Source organism: Squalius cephalus, assembly GCF_949319135.1.
Source record: "Squalius cephalus genome assembly, chromosome: 12".
Lineage (NCBI taxonomy): Eukaryota > Metazoa > Chordata > Actinopteri > Cypriniformes > Leuciscidae > Squalius > Squalius cephalus.
In genome coordinates, this window is record NC_137133.1 from 30,487,707 (window position 1) to 30,501,385 (window position 13,679).

The 13,679-nt window shown below is 34.3% G+C and overlaps 3 protein-coding genes across 3 annotated transcripts; 1 reads left to right on the forward strand and 2 right to left on the reverse strand.

Moving 5' to 3' along the window:
• Positions 1 to 3,464: 3,464 nt before the first annotated feature.
• gja12.2 (gap junction protein alpha 12.2) lies at positions 3,465 to 4,693 on the forward strand. Its single transcript, XM_079889387.1, has 2 exons — positions 3,465 to 3,536; positions 3,916 to 4,693. The coding sequence occupies exon 2, from the start codon at positions 3,922 to 3,924 to the stop codon at positions 4,633 to 4,635; it is 714 nt and encodes a 237-aa protein (XP_079745513.1). The 5' UTR covers positions 3,465 to 3,536; positions 3,916 to 3,921; the 3' UTR covers positions 4,636 to 4,693.
• Positions 4,694 to 5,358: 665 nt separating this feature from the next.
• On the reverse strand, positions 5,359 to 8,291 carry gja12.1 (gap junction protein, alpha 12.1). The gene is made up of 2 exons (XM_079889386.1): positions 8,229 to 8,291; positions 5,359 to 7,453 (listed from the first exon to the last, which is right to left on the reverse strand). Exon 2 carries the CDS (start codon positions 7,417 to 7,419, stop codon positions 6,658 to 6,660), a length of 762 nt encoding a protein of 253 aa, XP_079745512.1. The 5' UTR covers positions 7,420 to 7,453; positions 8,229 to 8,291; the 3' UTR covers positions 5,359 to 6,657.
• A 2,006-nt stretch (positions 8,292 to 10,297) lies between these two features.
• gja13.1 (gap junction protein alpha 13.1) lies at positions 10,298 to 12,971 on the reverse strand. The gene is made up of 2 exons (XM_079889383.1): positions 12,825 to 12,971; positions 10,298 to 12,105 (listed from the first exon to the last, which is right to left on the reverse strand). Exon 2 carries the CDS (start codon positions 12,081 to 12,083, stop codon positions 11,229 to 11,231), a length of 855 nt encoding a protein of 284 aa, XP_079745509.1. The 5' UTR covers positions 12,084 to 12,105; positions 12,825 to 12,971; the 3' UTR covers positions 10,298 to 11,228.
• Positions 12,972 to 13,679: the final 708 nt, after the last annotated feature.

The window sequence follows — 13,679 nt, forward strand, 5'->3', positions numbered from 1 at the left end:
ATCCTAAATCAAGTGAAGTCAAGTTACCTTTATTTAGTGCTTTACCGATTGTTTCAAAGCAGCTTTACAGTGATAACAAGAAAATTATTCAATGACGTAAACAGAGTTAATTTCAGCTGCAGCTCTAAAATAAAACAGTGTCATTGTTCAGCTGAAGTCAGTTTAGAGTTTATTCAGTTTCGTGGTAAAGAACATCAATTATTAAATGAGTTCATTTCATCCATAAAGCAGTTCTGCAGAAAACAGTGGTGTCATCTTCCAGCTTCAGTTTTTATCCAATAGTTTCAGCTTAGTCAGAACAATAATATTGTTGAATATTAAGTTTCCCCAACTAAGCAAGCCAGAGTCGACAGTGGCAAGGAACCCAAACTCCATCAGGTGACAGAATAGAGAAAAAAAACCTTGGGAGAAACCAGGCTCACTCTTTCTATGAAAGAACATATAGTAAAAGGTTTAAAAATAACCTTTATATAATAGGAAAAAGCTTAGTTTTAATAAGAATCAATTCGAGATTTAAAAGTTCTTTGTCGTTGAAAAAAACTCTAGCCATATCCTAATTTCCTAATCTAAAACAAGCGAATATAAAATATATAATATAATATAAAACACGAATCCCAATTTGAATGCATGAAATGAGGATGGATGGATGGATGGATGGATGGATGGATGGATGGATGGATGGATGGATGGATGGATGGATGGATGGATGGATGGATGGATGGATGGATGGATGGATGGATGGATGGATGGATGGATGGATGGATGGATGGATGGATGGATGGATGGATGGATAGATAGATAGATAGATAGATAGATAGATAGATAGATAGATAGATAGATAGATAGATAGATAATTCTCTGTAGAAATCACAGATTGACCCTGACAACCTTTAACACTTGACACTTTATTTTCAAGTAAAGCCTTGTGTAATCTCCCAGTAAAAAGGAATTTTATTTCTCAAGGATTTTAATTTTTGTGTAATTATGAGTAATTGTGGGAGAGAGATCTGCGGACAGTCATCCTGACAAAGAACTTGAGTAATCTCTGCTTATAAAACTTGGACACGGACACTTTTCATGTCAGGTCTTTGTGGTTGAAAAAACTCTAGCCATATCCTAATTTCCTAATCTGAAACAAGCCTTTATAAAACACGAATCCCAATTTGAATGCATGAAATGAGGATGGATGGATGGATGGATGGATGGATGGATGGATGGATGGATGGATGGATGGATAATTCTCTGTATAAATCACAGATTGACCCTGACAACCTTTAACACTTGACACTTTATTTTCAAGTAAAGCCTTGTGTAATCTCCCAGTAAAAAGGAATTTTATTTCTCAAGGATTTTAATTTTTGTGTAATTATGAGTAATTGTGGGAGAGAGATCTGCGGACAGTCATCCTGACAAAGAACTTGAGTAATCTCTGCTTATAAAACACGGACACGGACACTTTTCATGTCATACGTGACTGAGATCCAAAAAAGGGGGCAACTGAGGGACAGCAATCATTTGAACTGATAACTCAATAACAAAGATATTTTACACCCAAGACCTGAGAAACTTCACCATATTTTAACTTACACCCTAAGTGATCAAAATAAATATTGTCTCAGGTCCTGACAGAAAAGTCATCTTGCAGTGACAGATTAACTAAGCCCAAATTGATGAATGGATCCTAATATTTTCTCTTATTGCTACGTGAGGACAGGAAATTTCATAAGAACAGAATCAGCGAATTACGTCAAACTCAACATTTTAGAGAACACATGCTTAACAGCTTCAACCACCCCCATATTGTGATGTCAGATCATTAAACTGTGGACTGAAAAACAATTATTACAAATATAAGAACAAATCCTTTCAAACAGACATTAGAAGGATGTATCATCATTGGTTTAGGAATAAAGATGTGGTAAAAAGAGTTTAAAGAAACCATAAGATGTGGGGGGGAATAGAAAACAGAAGTAAAGAAGTTTTGCTTCCTAAAATGGCTTTTGTTTTATATAGACATTTGGCCACTTGAAGCTGAACATTTTCATTCTAGTGAATCTGTTCGTCTGCTGTAAAATCTGATTGATTCCAATGAATCGGTTTGTCCGAAATGGCTCGGTCTGGAAGGTCCGATTCATTCTTTTGAATCTGTTCGTCTTAAACGGTCCAGTCTCTAATACGAAACTCTCATAAGTTTTTTTCGGACGGTTCTTATAAATGAACAGATTCTAAAAACACTTGAATCACATCATTTTTGTAGCAGACTATTCATCATTTTATTATTTTATTTAGTTATAGCCTAGCATTTTTATTGCTATTTATAACATTTATTTGTGCAAGTTTGATTTTGACATGTCATCCTAATTGGGTTCATTCATTCAAAAACCCTCTGTTTTTTTTTTTTTTTTTTAACACATTACAGCCTATATTTTACCAACATAAACTTCACCTCTCATTTCTCCAAGTAAAATCTCTAGCCCACTCACGATGACCATAGAGACACATATACATCCACACAACTGGACATATTTGTCTTCTTTCAGTGGTTTGCATCATAAAAATATTCTCAGACATGACATTCTTTCAATTATGATATAAAAGGGGATCTGACTGAGTGATCTATAAATGGATGACGAGGATAAAAATTGTGTCCAAAATGTGTGTCCTTTCATGTGGTGTTTCTGTGTTTTATCACTGAGTGAGAACAACCATATTCTGTCTGCACTGTACACTTCACAGAACCGCAAGTAAAAGTAATGTTTGCCAATTTTCTCCCATAATTATGGTTTCTGTGGAGAATAGCTGCGGTGAAACTACATGAGAGCTGGACAAAGTTCAAACATGCATGCTAACATGCATATTTACATATTTGCTGTTTTAATTTATTCATTTGGCAGATGCTTTCCTTTTACCCAAATAAATCCTTAATTGGCTTTTGTACCACGGTCAGACATTCATATTAAAATTAATATTACAGAAATGTTATCTAAATAATATCAAAACACTATATTGTATAAACCCATTACTTTACAAAGACAAAAACAGCATAACATATTGCAATGATCATGGCCTTTGGATTACATACTGTAAGATATTTTTGCAAAAATGTATGAAATGCAAACAGTCAGACCTTTCCTTTCAACATTGTGTTTGTGTTTTCGTGATTTCGGAAAAATGCTGTCTATGGAAACGACAATTTCATCACATGTGTCATGATCATGACTCTTACTTATTTTTTTTTTTTTGGTTTCATGTATTGCAACATCCTGAGGCAAAGCTGGACAATGTAAAAGTCGGTGTGATTTAAATCCGAGAGTGATTTTGAATGTGTACGTGCTCATCGACCCGAAGTGAAATGAAGATTTTTTTTGGGGGGATTTTTTTAGTGTCCACCCATTTTTTTTTGTGGGTGGACACTAAATGAAAGCTACACTTATAAAAAATACAAAACTTATTGAAGATCATATCTTGAAATCTCTGATATCATCTTTTCGCTTGCACACAAGAAGTGTCACAGGACCTGTCATCATAAAAATAAGGTAGGTTAACCTTGGAAATGGAATTACACTCTAACATTTACTGATGATTGGAATGATTGTTTTTATTTAAAACAACATGTTTTCTTATTGCTGATAGGCCACATATTTTAATGTTGATGTTGTTCCAACTTTCCTACTGAAGAACCCATCGCTTTTTTCTTTTGTCAATTTTACAATTTAATTATTTTAAATGACAGTTATAAACTTGAGGGGAAATGACTACATACATCATTAAAAGTGATGGTGATAACTAAAAGACCATTTAGTTAAAAATAATAGAAATTCTTTTTTCAGAGTTGTCAAATACAGTATATGTATGTCCATGTAATTCTTATTCTTCCATATTGTACTTTACCTCCGAAGTCTTCTCATTTTGCAGGTCAGCATGGGAGACTGGGGATTCCTCTCTAAACTTTTAGACAAAGTGCAGTCTCACTCAACCAATATTGGGAAGGTTTGGTTGACGGTTCTGCTGATCTTCAGAATAATGGTTCTTGGGGCTGGACTGGATAAAGTCTGGGGGGATGAACAGTCCAGTATGGTCTGCAACATCAAGACTCCTGGTTGCTTGAATGCCTGCTATGACCATGCCTTCCCCATTTCCCATATGCGATTCTGGGCGCTCCAAATCATCTTTGTGGCCACCCCGAATCTGGTCTACCTCGGCTACGTTCTGCACATCATTCACAAAGAAAACAAAGTGAGACAGCATTTACAAAACCAGGGAGAGAAAAGTGGCATCAAACTACCCAAATACACTGATGACAACGGGAAGATTTATTACAAAGGAAGCCTGCTTTGTTGCTATATGTTGAGTCTCTTTGTGACTATCTTGTTTGAATCAGGGTTCATTGTAGGCCAGTACTATTTAATTGGCCTTTGGATGCCCACGCAGCTAGACTGTAAAGTAGACCCTTGCCCTAAAATCGGCCTGCATTGTTTTACATCCCGCCCAACTGAAAAGAGCATCTTCATTATCTTCATGCTCGTTGTGGCGTGTGTGTCTTTGGCTTTGAATCTAGGAGAAATCTTCTATCTGATAGGTCGTAGGAGCCATCAAAAGATGAGGCCACCTGCAATGGTTGAGATGGAGAAATGAACCCATACTAAGACATTTTGCTAAATGAAACAGTCTGAAATGACATAATTTTTCCTTTAGACCCATGTCCGGAGCTCAAGCCCTCCACCATTTCCTGTTCTATTCTATTTAAACAGTCCTTTTTTTTTTTTTTTTTTTTTTCAGGTGAAACAAGATTTATACATAAAAATAGTGTTTACATCGCTTATGTATGCCATTGTATCTGTTTTATAATATCTGACTTGATAGCTAATTGAAGAACAGTTTAATTACTATGAACATTAGCCTATTATTTTAGCAGTAGCTTAACACACAGTTCAGGGATTATTATGAACGTAACTTTTGTGAATATGTCATGTGTGCAAATAAAAATACACATAAAAACAACATAAAAAATAGTGTGTTGTCTAGAAAAAAAAAATGTTGGCTCGCATTGCTGTTATGTCTTTTCATCACAGGGGGGCGTGTGAAGAGCACAAATCATCAGTGCATTTGAAAACCAGGACAATTAGATACCAATACATGAAATAACACTTATGACAGAATAATATAATATTAAATTGCCGTGAAAAACAACTAATGCACTTATAAAACAAAAAAAATAAACACATTTCCGTTTTTTCTATTATTCCATTTTTATTATTATATAAAAAATTATATTTAATTTAAACACTTAAAAAATAAAATAAAATAAGAAACTAGCTTGAGATCACCTACAATTTAAAAGGATACTCCACATTCGTTAATAGTCACATATCGCATTGTATTTGTTTATTTGTATGTAGGCTGTGCTTCAAGTAATTCCCATTAAGATTTACATATAGTTCACCCAACAATAAAAGGTCGTCTCAACACTGCATGGTTCTCTTCTTCCATAAACCACTAAAGGAGATAAGGCAAGTAAAAAGACACATGTGAAACAACCAAGTTTGACGCGTCAGAAACGGACATAATATTTGTGAGATAAAAACGTAAAATATGCGCACATTCAAATTGGAATTAGATTCCAGCAGCACGTGAGACATATGGACTACTTCTATGATATCTGTATCGTGCTTTTTTGTTATTTTTGGCGTCATGGAGGTTTGGGTGAGTAGCTAAATTTGGGTGAGTAGCTAAATTATGCTAATTGATATGTTTGGATGCTCCTTTAAAGGGATCATAGTTCACCCAAAAAATGAAAAAAATGTTATTATTTACTCACCCTCAAGTTGTTCCAAACCTGTAGATGAGTTTCTTTCTTCTGTTGGCCACAGAAGAATATATTTTAAAGAATGTTGGTAACCAAACAGTTGACGGTAGCCATTGACTTCCATAGTAGGACAAAAATAGGCCTATAGTACTACTATGGGTACCTTCAACTGTCTGGTTATCAACATTCTTTAAATATCTTCTTTTGTGTTCAACAGAAGAAAGAAACATACAGGTTTGGAACATCACAAGGGCGAGTAAATGATGACAAAACTGTCATTTTTGGTAAACCTTTCATTCTTTTCTGATTTAATGAAACTCTAACATTTCCCAATATACACGTAGCTTCCCCACACTAGCTGAGCAATGCTTTAATTTATCAAGAAAAAACATAGGCTTGTTACATTATTCACAGTTTTTATTTTCCACATTTTACTGGTTACTCTCATAGAGTTCCACGTGGTTTGCTTTAACCAAATGGGGAGAGAAGAAAGTATTTAGAAAATTATGAAACTGCAGTTTCTTACATAAACTATTATCTAAGTGTAACGTCGGTTTATGAAAATTCCATTGTCAGACCAAGTAGAGCATCACAAAAATGTAATAAAATGAGATAAGTGATAGATCATAGACAAGTCATTACCTTAACAAAGGTTAGAAGTTATATATAGTCCATATAAAATTATCTTAAATATCATGCACCAACATTCATTCTAGTGCAAACATTAAATACATATATTCATTTCACAGCAAAACAAAAACTGTGCAAAACAAATTGATCACAAAATGACATTAATTGTAATACTCATTTATCTATGTACAAGCTAACAACACCAAACAATCTTTTCACCCTTAAGTTTTGCTAGACTTTGAAGTTCCTGTGATGTGCACCTTGGATCCATTTAAATCTTTCGAGAATGCAGACATATGTGTGCCACGATGTCTCTTTGACCTGCGGCATATCAGGTAGAACATCTCAATCACGTTCAGAAGCAGAGAGATACACGCCACCACCAGCATAAAGATGATAAAGATGGTTTTCTCTGTGGGACGAGACATGTAACACTCAACCGTATGAGGGCAAGGCGATTGGGAGCATTCTATCTTAGGGATCATTATGAAACCGTAAATATAATACTGGCCTACAATAAACGCAGCCTCCAGCAAGATCTTAACAAACAGGCTGACTAGGTAACTACCTAACAACTGGCCCTTGATTATAAGTTTGCCATGATCGTCGGTGTATTTGAGTCGCTTGATGCCTTGCTTTTCAGCATGGCTTTCAATCTGCTGTTTCAGTTTCTTTTCTTTGTGGAGGACATGCAGAACGTGGCCGAAGTATAGAAGCGTTGGCGTGGACACAAAGATGATCTGAAGTACCCAGAAGCGAACGTGGGAGATTGGAAAGGTGTGATCATAGCACACGTTCGTACAACCCGGTTGCTTAGTGTTGCAGATCATTTTTGATTGTTCATCGCTCCACACCTTTTCGGCCCCGGCCCCGAGAACCATGATCCTGAAGACAAAGAGGACAGTGAGCCACACCTTCCCTACGACAGTGGAGTGAGACTGCACTTTGTCCAGCAGCTTGGAGAGAAAGCCCCACTCTCCCATGCTTGTGCCTTTAGTGTCTTCTCTGCCTGGAAAACTAGGGGAGAAAGACAGCATTTTTGAGTGGTTTTGATCTGCCTAAAATGCTGAAAACAATCTCATTATTTACTCAACATCATGCCTTTCAAAACCCATATGCTATTATTTTTCAGTGAACACACATAAGTAGAAATTTTAAAAGAATCATTACGTGGCTCATAGAGCAGCGGCTAATCCAAAAAAGGAGAGAGAGAGAGAGAAAGAAAAAAGTCTAATTTATGGACTATATTCCAAGACTCCAATACTAACTTTGTGGGAGGAACAGAGTAAACATTTTTGTCATTATTCATTGATTAAATTATTCATGTGTTAAAATAATGCATGAAATACTTCATACATATTAATACAATATTTACAGCTGTGAAAAACTATTGTGCTTAGAAAACAAAGAAAAAATGGATTACATTTTAAAAATTATATTTAAAAAATATATATAAAAATTGTTGTATATATTTTTTTATGTAAAAAAAAAAAAACTTATTATTATTATTATTATTATTTTATCTATGTGCTTCAAGTATTCAAAATGAAAGGTCATCTCCCTGCATGGTTTTCTTTCTTCCATATTGTAGTCATTATTCAATGATAATGTTGAATACACATCGCATGACTTATGTTACTAAAAACCTATTGCTTGCATCAATAATGTCAACACAACATATCTGCATGCGGGCAATGCCAACGTGTGAGTTTCGGCAGAAGGGTAAGATTATTAGAGAATAAGTAAACAATTATGTATACAAAAAAGAAAGAAAGACACTTAACCACATTACCTTTGTGAACTGTGACAATTCAATGTTCAGAAGATAAGAGCGTCCAAGGTGCAGCGTTAAAATCTGGTTAAAACAAAATATAATTTAAAAATATAAATTTGAAATGAACATAATTACATTTACTTAGTAAGGAATTGAGCTGTCTGTATTATATCCTGAAGACACTGTATTTCTGAAAACAAACAATTCTAGGCATTTAAGTAATTACATTTGTGGTTTAATGACAAAAAAGGAATATGTAACTAATTAGCAAGCAAATCTTTCAACATGCAGTCTTCAAGATACTCAATAATGTTTTAACAATGTGAATGACTGACTTTTCCAATCTAGCATTCAGTTCGAAACAGTGAATGGTTAACATTCAGCAATCACCAAAATACGTCCGTATATCAGTACAAAATAATATTATTTGATTATAGTCAGTTTTGTGTTTAGAATCCTGAAGGGAGCTTAACAATACATAATATCACATATAAATGAGCAAATAGAGCCATACAAATATGTAAAATATGAAAAACTTACATTTCTACCAGTGACAACTTGCGTCTCAGTCCGGTGCTGATTGACTCTATTGCTCAATGTTGAAATGCCATGTGTCAGGTGTAAAGATTGAACTTCAGTGCACTTGATGTCGCAATTTTTTCCTTTTTTTTTTTCTTTTGGGATGTCACCTTCCTCTTGACGTCTGATTAAAGTTCCATTGCCATATTTGGGATTACGGGATAAAATTGAGCCCAAAGTTAATTATTAATCATGTTAGAATCTAGGATAAGTACATACACATGAAACAATATCTCTGTACCTTTGTATTCTCACATACTCATACTCGCATAAATACACATGCAATGCAGTTCACACAAGTTTGGCACGGTATATTGATTTGGCATCAGTGTGATTCATAACATTGCAGGAATTTCTGAACACAACTAATACTGGGAAGTAAAACCACTTTTTAATGTTTCACCATGAGAGAAGAGAACAGAATAAAAAGTATCTTGGCATCCACCACAGGAGGAGCTTTTATAACATAATGAATCCTTGAGTTTTAGTGCTTTAGGGTTTTCATCATCTGAGCTGTAGTTATTCTATGCTATAGTCAGTAATAAGAACAGTGATAAAAATCAGCAGCGTGGCCATTTTTGAGATATGCGAGAACAACATACATCAACATAAAGATAATACAAATGCAACTTGCAGTGCAATGCAAAGAGGAATAGTGGAGCAAAAATCAATTACATTTTTTAAATAAATGTAATAAATTAATTAAATTAAAATTGTATAAAACTATAAAATGCATTCATAATTGTAATATTTTAACATACTGTGCGGGCCAAAAATATTGCTACAAAATGTCTTTATTTGTTTAAATCACAGGAAACTACTTGATAATTCTGAATCTTATTCCTTGAATAAACAATAATGCAAATATAAAATATGCAATTATTGATTTAAAATAAATATGTTATAATCATTCTCTAACTATACTATGTCTTTAAAACATTTACCCTTAAATGCATGAATGTCTCGCCAATCACTATTACAGTACATATTCGGGTCTTAAGCGACCCGGGTCTATATCTAACATGGATGGCTCTCTACTTGTCGCATTAATACACAACTCTCCTGATATTAGAGTACCAATTACAGAAGAATAAAATAAAGCATATTTTGTTACCTTTTGGAACTTGGAAGGGTTCATTTTGAGCAGAAGTTTTATACAATCATCACTGTCCTCATCAGAGCTCATTTCCAAGTACATTCAGCATCTGGCTCATATTTGCGATCTCAAAACATTCTCAAAACTATCATTTTCAGCATCTTCAAAATCAATATTTTGATCGCTGACATCTTCTTCACCAAATCCACCATTAAGTGACAGTGTCAGTGACACTAATATTTGATTGCTTTCAGTACTTGATATGCAGTAAATAGCTGAGCCATTTCAAGTTTTGCTGATGATACTTCCTATTCTTTTGTTTTCTGCCTGCGGTAACTATGAGTGAAACGACACTTCGTCATTGTGTATCAGACATTGCCACCTTGTAGAATGACGGTGAATTGCACTTATTCAGTCATCAAAGATTCTTTATTGTTGTGCAGAAAAAATACACTGTTACACACCTCGGGTCATTAGCAACTTTATACAATTTTTTACAACAGTCATTCTTTTATAATTTTATTATTTTGTTCTTGTTATGTTGTTTATAATGAATCGATTGAGGAATACTAAGAAGGTTGATGTCTAACTAGGGTAGGTTGATGTCTAACAAGGGTAGTGAATGATGTCCCATGTCTAAAGACCCGAGGTATGCGTTTAAGGGTTAAAACATGCTATGTCTTTAAGGTAAAGAACAATTAATAATATAATGAATTAATATAATTAATCAGATATTAGCAATTAAGCACATATAGCCTGATTTGTGATTAGAATGATGACTTGTATGATTATTTATATATCATTTTACATGTGATTTTTAAATAAATCCATTGCCACTTCATGAAACTGCATTCATTCTGTGCTTTTGTGAATGAGTGTTTTGACTGGATTAGATATATTGTGAAATAAGAAACTTCAGTTGTTTTAAAAGTTTTATTTTAAACAAGGATATTGTTTACACATCACTATAAATTTGTCTGTTTTGTAACGGCAAATGTGGCCAATGGAAATGACAACATCAGACAAACAAGACATGTGGACACCAGTGCTTAAGTCACCTACTGACTCTTAAAAATATTTACACACATTATATACAATAGTATAACAATAAGCAGTTACCATAGTCAAAACTATCCAGGCCAAACATGTATTATGCACAAAATAATCATAAAATAATTAAATAACACAATCTATTTTTTAGAGTATACCATAACAATATACTTTCTTTGTCAAGTGTGTAAAATACTGGACAATCAGTTAAGGGCTTTGGAAAATGAGCTGTAAAGATGTTTCTCTTAAAACTTGGCAGATTTGTTACATTTCTGAGATCCAAAAGTCCAAATCTAATGGTCTTCCATCAATTGTTTTTCTTCTTTCGCCCCATCCAGGCTTCCTCCAAGACTCTGACCGCTCTCATACTGCTTGTTCATTTTGTTTTGCCTCAGAGCGTCTTCCGAGGTCATCTGCCAGGAAGATGACAAACTGGCGGGGTTTCTTGGCGAAGTGATGTGATGTGAGCGTTTCTTGCATCCCACCCTGGTGCACAGCAGGTAAAACACCTCTATGACATTCAGTAGCAGAGACACACAGGCTACCACTAGCATAAATATGATAAAGATAGTCTTCTCTGTGGGACGGGACATGAAACATTCTACGGTGTAAGGACAAGGAGATTGGGAACATGTAAACTTGGCGATCATAATAAAGCCATATAAATAATACTGTCCAACGATGAACGCAATCTCTAGGATGATTTTAAAAAACAACTGGGTCAGATAGCTGCCGAGCAGGTTTCCTTTAATCTTGACATGGCCAGTTTCATCTGTGTATTTGGGTGACTTCAACTTGTGGCCCTCGCCAATGCTTTTTATCTTCTCCCTGAGTTTTTTCTCTTGGTGAATGACCTGCACCGCATGGCCGAGGTACACCAAAGTTGGAGTGGACACAAATATGATCTGCAAGACCCAGAAGCGGATGTGCGAGATGGGGAACTGCCAGTCGTAGCAAACGTTCTCACAACCGGGTTGCAACGTGTTGCAAACCAAACTAGATTGTTCGTCACCCCAAACGCTCTCCGCCGCCGCTCCCAGCACCAGGATCCTGAAGATGAAAAGGACGCTCATCCATATTTTGCCGATGACGGTGGAGTGAGACTGTACTTTGTCTAATAACGCTGAGAGAAATCCCCAGTCTCCCATGTTTGCTGATGCTCAGACTTTCCTACAAAAAAAGACACGAGAAAGGGTAGGAAAACAGATGAATTACAAAGTCCACTTTAGGTTTAACTTAATCAATAAGCCTTTAAATGAGGCTTCATTAATGGAATACTCTTAATAGATGAATCTACTTAATAATTAATTAGTCCTTCAAACAAGTTTAGTTATTGTGCTTAGATTTGCACATGTAGAAAAGTAAGACGAGAAGAATATTATAATGGTTTAAAAAAGAGGTGTTATTAATAAATGTTACATTTTATAAAATCAAATGAAATGCATTAATAATTGTAATACTTTAACAAATACAACTAGAAATATTGATTCAAAGTATACAGTGGTGTTCACAGGAAACAACTTGATAATTCTAAATCTTATTCATTGAATAATCATCTGTGGCTACTGGTAAATATAAAATATGCAAATATTGATTTAAAAGAAATACATGTTAAAATTATTCTCTACATTTTTACTATGTATGTAAAACACTTACTGTCTTAAAACATAATATGTTTTTAAGGTAAAGAACAATTACTAAGATAATTAATTAGATATTAGTAATAGCACTTTGCCTGACTACAGTCAGCATGTAAATCATTTTATTTAATATATTCTTAAATATTCTCCTTTTTCACCACAAGGCAAACATCTTTCATATTTGTGACCTGAAACAGTGTATACATGAACAGAAGCATACAAACAATGTAATATTGATTTCACACTTACCTTTAGCGAGTTGCACCTCTTCCTATTAGAAACTAAGCCGCATACCAAGTGATAGCCGACAATAGTTGAACCTTGATTTTTGGGCTTTACTAAGATTGCGTAATAGCTGTAAGTGTCCTACTGTCACGTTGTCCAACAGTTAGCAATGACAAGAACTAGATTTTGAATGCAGATACACAGGAGTGTCACATTAATGATTGAAAGGCTTTAACAATGATATGTACCACATTTAAGTGCCTGACCCACGTAACTAATATTATGTCTTATATTTAATGATACTAATCATTCATTATACATTAATTATATGTGTGTATATATATATATATATATATATATATATATATATATATATATATATATATATATTTATAATTTTTTTTTTTTTTTTTTTTTTTAAATATATATACACACATATAATGAAAAACTGGAAAAACTTGAGGTCTTGAATTTTAAATACCTAGAGTAGGTACAATTATTGATGAGAAACTTAATTTTGAAAGTGACGTAGAGTACGTCCATAAAAAGGCAACGTCTGGGTCTTCTTAGGAAACTGAGGAATTTTAATGTTAGCACGCACACTCTAACTATGGTATATAGATCAATGATTAAAAGTATTCTTCAATATAATATTGTTTCATGGTACGGTAATCTAACAGTTAAACAGAAGAACAAACTTTCACAAATAATTAATGAAATCACTGGACTCAAACAAGACCCACTCCAGGGCTTACTGATTGTTTTAGGGAAAAAATGGCAATTGTGATTTTTAAAGATCATACTCACCCCCTTCATTCTACTTTTGAAATGCTCCCATCTGGGCGTAGACTCAAAAAAATTCTTTGGCCAGAAGAAACG

Coding starts and splice junctions, on each gene's coding strand:
- gja12.1 (XM_079889386.1), bottom strand. CDS start 7,419: ATGGGAGAGTGGGGCTTTCTCTCCAAGCTGCTGGACAAAGTGCAGTCT.
- gja13.1 (XM_079889383.1), bottom strand. CDS start 12,083: ATGGGAGACTGGGGATTTCTCTCAGCGTTATTAGACAAAGTACAGTCT.
- gja12.2 (XM_079889387.1), top strand. CDS start 3,922: ATGGGAGACTGGGGATTCCTCTCTAAACTTTTAGACAAAGTGCAGTCT.